This window comes from Paramormyrops kingsleyae, chromosome 10, assembly GCF_048594095.1.
Source record: "Paramormyrops kingsleyae isolate MSU_618 chromosome 10, PKINGS_0.4, whole genome shotgun sequence".
In the NCBI taxonomy this organism is placed as follows: domain Eukaryota; kingdom Metazoa; phylum Chordata; class Actinopteri; order Osteoglossiformes; family Mormyridae; genus Paramormyrops; species Paramormyrops kingsleyae.
In genome coordinates this window covers 21,286,845-21,295,273 of record NC_132806.1, presented here as the reverse complement: position 1 = coordinate 21,295,273, position 8,429 = coordinate 21,286,845, and the positions used below count along the sequence as shown (strand labels likewise).

Genomic DNA, 8,429 nt, shown 5'->3' with positions numbered 1-8,429 from the left:
CAACCGTGATATACAAAAAAATTGAATAGAATAGAATCGACGATTTATAACATCCCAAATGATCACGCTAATTTATGCATGCGAGTGTATTTTTCCCGATGTAATGCCATATACAGCTTCTTCCTAAATGGGACCTCCTATATTTCTACATGTTCTCTTCCTGTACCACTTCACATCCACGCCGTAACCCTAAAATACCAACCGTCTGATGCATCAGAGAGTGAGCAATAATCTAGTAATGCATAGAAACATGCTGCTCACTGTAAAAATATATGCAAACATTACGGGGCAATTAATTTAAAGCACATTGTAAAGATTTCATGGAAACAAATATATTGTTTGGTAAATAGGCTGCAAAAGCCAATTACTAATATTACAGGAATGAAGTAAAGTTGCCCCATGTAAGTTAATCCAGAGGAGACGCAAAAAAGGACAAAGCATGCTTTTCAGATCAGATAAGCTCTGAATGAGCATGAACAAAAGGTATTACAGATCAGCTGGCATTCAGGTTCCTCTCAGATTCGCTGAAATCACATACTGAGTGAAAAACTCATTCAGGGTTAATCTGGGTTCACCAGCCTTGAAAATATGTGGTTAGAGAAAGACATTTCAACAGAAACACAAGAACACAGGTCTACTGGTCTATTGGTGACAAGGCTTTCTTCAGTCCAAAATGCTATACAGTCATCACTTTTTTCTTCTGAGTGTTTAGTGGAAATTTGCTATGCGGCACATGATGTTGGGGAACCTGTGGTGGGTCGAGGGGAACAAAAAAAAAACACGCCTATATCTTACTCTCCGCTGGACAGCGGGTTTGGGCTTGCAAACAGAAAACATCACATTTGAAAGAGGCAAGGAGATTATCAGCTGCCGAACAGGGGTGTGGTTGTGTGGTAAAATAACACGCCAGAAACAGGGAGCTGAAACTATCGCTCTCCTTTAAGCAGAGCCCAGAGTCTGCAGACATACACTTCGAATAAAGAACCCGTAGAAGCACAGTAAAGACACGTAAAGTTACGTACAATCAGTCCAATCAATATAACTTTGTATAAAAACCCTTTTTTGGGGTGGATAGGGTACAATACAGTTTTAATTTTAAGAACTTCCTACATGATTTACATTACAAAGCCCGGAATTCATTTCATTCACTTATAGGAGGTGACACAGAGCAAAGAACAAATAATAACAGTATACCATAGACCGCAACACACACTTTATGACGGTAAATTTGCCATGGTTACAAACAGAGGGCTTCTCTGGGGAGCAAAGCGGACTCCAGTGCCCCCTACGGCTTAGTGAGTATGCTAACTGTACTGGCCACACCCAGCCCGGCTCGGCCCACGGACAGCGCTACACGTAAAGTACATGACATGACACGTAACCCTGCCGACCTTTGCCTGTGTATTTACACCTAGCGCCTGTGCACACAATTAGAGAAGAAGCTAAAAAGAGAAATGGTGGTGGGGGTGAAAGGGCGGGGGTGGGACGGGAGGGGGGGGTTTGGGGGGTGGGATTTTTTGGAATAGCAGCGGAATTTCTGGATGAGAGGGGCGGGCAGTAGGGTTAGGGGGATGACTTGTTGCAGTACTCTAAAATAATGGCGAAGTCTCTGTTGTAATTCATGTTCTCAGAAAGTCGAGAGGTGGGCTTGGAAAGGGAACGACGGAGACGGGGTAAAATAAAGGGGGGGAGGGGGGGGCAGGAGTGGAATGGCTTCAGGTCTGTGCGATTAACTGGAGGAGGGCGGACATCCTGTGAGAGCTACCACACGTAACCCATCTCGTCGTCTTTGTCATCTTCCTCATCCTCGTCATCGTCGATGGCCCCCCGGGACCGGGCGTGGCCCCCCAGTGCTAGGGGCTGCTCGTCCTCCTGGTCATCCAGCAGAACCACAGCCCCACCACTGCCAAAGTCCCCCGAGCTCTCTTGGTCTTCCTCTGCGAGGAATACGGGAAAACATCATCCGTACATACAGTACTGTATGTCCAAGCATGATCAGTGAGACTAGTAACCATGTCCACAAGCAGCTTTCAGTATGGATGTGCAAACGAGATGACGGCAGGCAGGAAAATGTATTTATTTCTTCGAGAAACAGTGAAAAATGTCCGAGGTGCAAGATAAACATTTTGGTCTTAGAAAGACTGTCTTCCGTGTGAAGAAACAGCATCTGCCAGAATCAGCTACCTGTCTGTAATCATCCTCAAACTACTACAGCATCAAAGGCAGCTCTATTTAAAATATTTACAAGGCCTGAGCATTGCCGGGCCATGGTATGACATCAGATATAACTCTCAACGGGCACGAACTCGGGGAAGCACACCAAAGGCAGCAATAACAGCTATAAGATGGAGTAATAGGCTAGTTGCTTACATAAGTTTATGTGCACACCGAAAGTAATCAGGGTTTATACAGCCCTGCTCCTCCTTACCACAGCTAGGGTTGCCCTGCTTCCTGGATCCGGCAATCTCGTTGCCGTACTTGTCAACACACCAGCACTGGCCAGTGGTGCCATGGCACTGTGTGGGCTTGAAGTATCCCTCCTCGTTGCATCTGGGGATGAATGCACCTGTGCAGAAAGGTGGACGGAGATTAACTCTTTCTACGTATGTGAAAACATATATGATATATAGAGAGATGTACAGCATCCCTGTGCAGAAGGAAAGAGGCAGATTCACTCATAGGCACAGACCAGGAACCATGTGTGCCAGTTTTCAAAGTCTTTTTTTTTTACCAACTTAGAACACCGGTGCTGAGAGAGGACTGTAAAATTTGTTTAACCACAGAAATCATTAGTTCAGTCAAGTAGGTAAGTGCTCAGGAAGAATCAAAACCTGTGGAAAGAGTGAAGACTGTCAATACATCTGCGGGTGCATGTGATCAATTAATAGCAACAAACCCAGCCGATGTAGTTTTACATTTAATGCTCGGAGGCCCACAAACATCCATATGTCTATGCATGAAGACAGAGAGAGATCAGCTGCTATGCAAATAACAGGCACAGACCATGGGTGTTGCACGTTTGCAGATGATCGAAAGAGAGCCTAAATCAAACAAACCTTGCCCTTCATAAACTGACCGCAAATTAGATCCCACATTAACAGAAAACGTAACTTCCTATTAACTTCTGAACCCACTGCAGAATAAAACATTCAATCAAAGTCTTGCCCTGGTCGGATTGGGTTAATGTGAAATCGGCTTGGGGCGACGCCCCTGCGTTTTCCATACAACGGACAGCTGTAGCCCAATGTGAACCTTCAGCTGTAAGTCCAGGCAGACTGGTGGCCCTCTGGGTTAATTCAAAGCTGAGCTAAATATTAATGCATCACCGAATGGCAGAATTTAATTTTGAAACTGCAGCATAAAGCAAGGCAACTTGGGCAAATGCTTCAAAGCGTCTCTGCAAGTGTTTGCATCTTTGAATAATAAGAGGACAGGAAAAAGTCAAACCTGTATGAATCCCATCATCAGGTTCCCTTCTCTGAGAGTCCATTACACAGGGCAGTGGACCATATATTAAAGCTTTTGAGGCTAGCTTATGGAAACCCCCTTTAAAAACAACAGGAAACATAAATTATTTTTATAACCAAAAATAAATATTTAAACCATTTCCTTTCTCATTTTCATCTTTTTTTTTTATTATGTATATATGTCACCCTTGTCTTTCATTTTGTCTAGTAATTAAAATTCCCACACGATGACACCTTTTATAACCCTTGCAGCAGGAGTCCAGTTTCTTATTGGGCTGTATGAATGGCAGTTACCAGTGACGCACCACTTACTGTATGAAGAACGATTGATTAGTGAAGCAGTTTAGGAGAACATATTTTTCAAACACATTATTGAAAGCCAACATACCAAGGGACGTTGAAGCCTTGTGCCATTTCAAACATAATCAGACACTGTCCACATAATTAAAATTTCATTACCTTAGTCTTTTTTTCAACTCAATATTTGGACAAAATAAAATATTTTTTTCTTAGTAAGAATAGGATTTAAAAAAAGCAATTATAGTGTAATGTGCAGTTTTCTTCTGCAGTAGGCCTACAAATTTATTCCCACAGGAATAAATGTTGAACAGCCTCTATTTTCTCACAAAAGAAATTAAGATTGCTAGGTGATTTATCTAGAAAAAAATTAGAGAAGACCCAGTAGTGTGTATACATCACTGCACGTCTGCAAAAACCGAAATCACCAGCCCAGGGACATGAGCGTCACACCCCAGCATCCCAGCCTCCCCAGCTGGTACGTAATGGCTATTGGCTTAATGACATAGGCTACTCGTGACTCCCATCATTCAGTAATAACCAGACTTTAATCTGCAGTGAAACTCACACCCCAACAGCCTCTGGCCACCAGACACATCCTCCCTAACAGGTTTCTCCATTTCTCCATCTGATCTCTAGCCCCTAGTGGGGAGACGAATTGCCAGCAAGCTTCAGAACGTTCTTCCTTCCAGGTGGGGGGGTGGGGGGGATTCACTAAATTGTGTACAGTTCTGCTAAATGCAAGTATCTGTCATCCCTTATGATGTCCACAAATTCCTTTCCGTGTCGGTAATGTCTTCCTCTGGGCAGGAGAGACCCCCAAACAGAGATGAAGGGGTGAACCTCATACCTCGATGAGATCACCGTCGCACAGACGGCACCTTCCCCTACGTTCACTCACCTATAAGAGACTTCCTCCTGCCCTGGGACTGAATCCTGTTCATCTCATTTTGACAGGGAAGTCCTGAAACAGAGAACATGGCACCAGATCACAAGCCACTTCCTCTCACACACTCCCAGAGGAAACTGTCCTTTATAGGTCTGTTCTTACAGTAAAGAACAAATAAAGTGATCAAAGCCCCCCTTGGTTCCTCTGTCAAGCCTTTTGTGACTTTAGCTGAAATGCTGCCTAGTGCACGAGAGCTGTATAAATCTAATATAAAGTGTATATTGTAAAACAGACTGGCTTGTCAGAAAGAAGTAGTCAGTAAACCAATACTGTTTTATAACCGCGGCTATTCTAGGGCCGTCAAAATCCGGCACATTGATAGCTGTACCCATAAGGGACACACAAGCTCAAAAAAAACATCAGTCTCTATACTCAACAACCTGTATAGCTACCAGTGAGAAAATAAATGACATCAACATAATTTCTGCATGATTGTATTCATGGGAAGTTGTAAAAGAAATGTCAGAAATGTTATTTTTTTAATCACGTCGATGAATCTTTAAAGTAGGCATTTCCACGTGTTGGTGTAAAGCCTCAGTCTCTCGATGAATTCGTTAAAATGGGTCACCGGTGAATTTATCATGTCAGGATACATCATGCTGTAGCCGTCCCATCTGACGCTATTCTGAGAACTAACTTCGTTAGTGGGTCCGCTCCAGAGACTAGCTTAGTGGTTAGGGACACTCTGCTAGTCTCCAGAAAGAGAACTGATGTTGGCTTTCGAATTTTCTTTTCCTTGGTTTCATTATAATTTAAAATTAGCCTCTAAAAAAAAGAGAAACAGAATTATACTTATAATTTGAGAGAATTGGAAAAGCTTATTTAGGGAAAAAAGGATCCTGGCCAGCATTTCACAGAGGAAGAGCATGACTAACAAATGGAAATCACTCCATGATATAAAATCCCCTGGGCTCCTGTTTGCCCGCCTCTCATTTTCTCAGATGTTAGAGGACACGCCCCATGTGTTTTTTTTTTACCGTCTGGCTTCTGGAAGCAATAGCACCACTCGTTGTTGGACAGCTTGCCGTCCTTGAAGGAGTCGCAGGAGTTGAAGAGAGGCTTCAGGCACAGCTCCTGCTTGTCTAGATAGATGGCGCTCAGCTCTGTGGGGTCTAGCAGAAGGTCGTAGTTCATGTCCAGCTTGTTGAACATCCAGCCCAGGGAGTCCTTACAGATGGGCAGGATGCTGGTGTCAAAACCTGGGCGGAGGAAAGGATGCACAGAAAAAATCGGCTAAGTGGTTTTGTCTGTGGCACAATGGATTTCCTGCTTGGTAATTACTAAGATGAACAGGCACCTGCCTGATTTCAGTGCTCGCTGCTGTGCATATATTCATTAGCAGACCCCTATCAAAGACTGTTATCACGGAGACAGGAAAAGCAACCCGCATTTTTATGGGTTTATTCATAGTTAGTGTTAACTTCAACAAATCAAAACATTTCGACAAAATAGTGAACAAGATGCAAAACGATCTTAAGGAACGCATTAAGCCAACTGAACAATCCTGGATACATACAGAGCTATCTGAATATCCATCACTGCTGGATGGTTAAAAAAAACACTTGTCTGTCTCTGATGATACAATTACTACAATTTTGACAAATTTATCTTACTGAGCTGGACTACAATTTGATAAAAAAATCTGCAAGGCATCATCACACTCATAGTGTGGATTCTGACAAACACAAGGACATGAAACAGATTAGCTGCTCCTGTCAGTTAAGAAAACTGACTGTTTAGAGCAGTGTTTCCAGATCCGGTCCTCGGGGACCCACAGTCAGTCCATGTCTTTGTTCCTGCCGAGCTCCGTGCCAGACAGTCCACATTTATGCATCCTTGGGAGCTGGGAGGGAGCAAAAACATGGACTGTCTGTGGGTCCCCAAGGACCGGATTGGGAAACACTGGTTTATAGTAAGCAAACACTGATCCTGTGAAGAAAGCCCCCTCATCGACTGCTGCCACCTGAGGCTGATCTGCCACCCAGACGCTCGCATTGGTACAGATGTGTCAGATGTGTAGCGGGAGGCTTGCTGCCTGATTACTGAATGGCGCTGCGGTGGCCCGGCCTGGCCCGGCATGTTCACGGCACCGGCAGGCAGGGAAGACGGGCGAACACTATCAAACACTCAAAACCTTGCATGCTAGGCTGGTGAAAGCGGAAGCCGAATTTACTGAGACGGCGCATGTAACTGAAATGCGCGAGCGTTCTCTCAAAATTGAGCGCGTCACGCAGAGTGAAGAAGCTGCGCGCTCTCTTGTATGTGGAAATGAACATGTAAAACACGGTATGGGACCATTTGGTGCACAGATGCGTATCTTTACCTGTGAAATGTAGGTTGATAAGCAGGACATACCACCTGCCTAGCAAAGCACCTGTGTAGCTTATAGAAGCTGGTATAACACCTGCCTGCCATAAATGCTGCCTGGCAGTAACATCTACCGGGCTAATAGCTAAAGTCGACTTAGCAGTACGGCATAGCACTCAAAGTATCTGCCTGACAGATGGCAGTTAGCCTCAGGAGCCCACTTGTCCTGGTTCATATAACTCATACCCTCTTATTTGCATTTGTATTGATTTTCCATAACTTTGTGTTTGTTGCCAGGTATATGACATTGATAGAAGGTACTCTTGTAGAAAAAAAAAATGCAATTTCAGTTCAGGTTTCCATTTTCAAAATACTTTTGAAGTAGCTCAAAACAAACGCTACAAACAAAATTGAAAATGCTGAACCGGCATACTTCAATTAATTGGCACAATTGAAGTTTTTTTTTAATTTTTTTTTTAAGTAGTACAATTTAACGCTGGACATCTCTCACGCTTCAGCTTTCCTGTACACAGTTTTTATCAGGCACACCTGCTCATTAAGACAAACAGCCTGCTCCTACAAACAGCAAATGATGTAGCGAGTATACAGCATGCAAACCGGGTCAAGACGTTCTGTGTGGCTAAGCATTAGCATGGCTAAGATGCATTAGCATGGCTAAGATGCATTAGCATGGCTAAGATGCATGGTGCATGAATGTGGTGTGATTGTTGGTGCCAGATGTGGTGGTTCCAGCATTTCTGGGATTTTCACACAGCACAGTGTCTAGGGCCCGGCTGGCGATTCTGCGGCCCTTTGCCTGCTCTTGTGTGGCACAGGGCTGTTCTATCAGTGTTTTCAATTTTTTTTCTCTGTCTTCTGAGTTTTCTTACATTTTAAAAAACCTTTGTAAACCTTAGACCTTTACAAAGAATAGTGTAAAAAACAGCAAAACATCCAATTAGTAGAATTTCTGTGGGTGAAAACACCTTGCTAATGAAAGAGGTTTAAACCTGGTTACAAATTATATTGGATCAAACCGGTGCATGACAGTCCCACCCATTGCATCTTCATGGTACTATTCATAGAGTCTGACCAGAAGATAAACCAATGATTGTGTGTGTGTGTGGATTTTGTTTATATTACATTGTGGGGACCAAATGTTCCCCACAATGTAATAAAGTCCTGTGATTTTGACGTTGCGGGGACCATTTTTCACAAAGATCTCTGAATGCAATCAAAAGACAAAAAATGCCAAAAAGTCTCGTATTTTGTTTGGTTACTTATGGTTAAGGTTAGGGCTGGGTAAGGTTAGGGTTAGGGTTAGGTTGTTATGTGGGGAGTAGAGTTTTGCCCATAGAAATGAATGCAGAGTCCCCACAAAGATATAATTACAAACCTCTCTCTGTGCA

At 43.4% G+C, this 8,429-nt stretch overlaps 1 protein-coding gene across 4 annotated transcripts in view; it reads right to left on the bottom strand.

Annotated features, from left to right (window-relative positions):
* Positions 1 to 1,508: 1,508 nt before the first annotated feature.
* spock1 (SPARC (osteonectin), cwcv and kazal like domains proteoglycan 1) overlaps positions 1,509 to 8,429 on the bottom strand; it is a 198,143-nt gene continuing 191,222 nt past the window's right edge. For all 4 annotated transcript variants that reach the window (XM_023842811.2, XM_023842813.2, XM_072717473.1 and 1 more), the window contains 4 exons: positions 5,691 to 5,912; positions 4,666 to 4,728; positions 2,429 to 2,566; positions 1,509 to 1,937 (listed from right to left, as the gene is read on the bottom strand). In XM_023842811.2, coding sequence (XP_023698579.1) covers positions 1,762 to 1,937; positions 2,429 to 2,566; positions 4,666 to 4,728; positions 5,691 to 5,912 — 599 coding nt within the window. In that variant the 3' untranslated portion in view covers positions 1,509 to 1,761. The remainder of the gene's footprint in view (positions 1,938 to 2,428; positions 2,567 to 4,665; positions 4,729 to 5,690; positions 5,913 to 8,429) is intronic.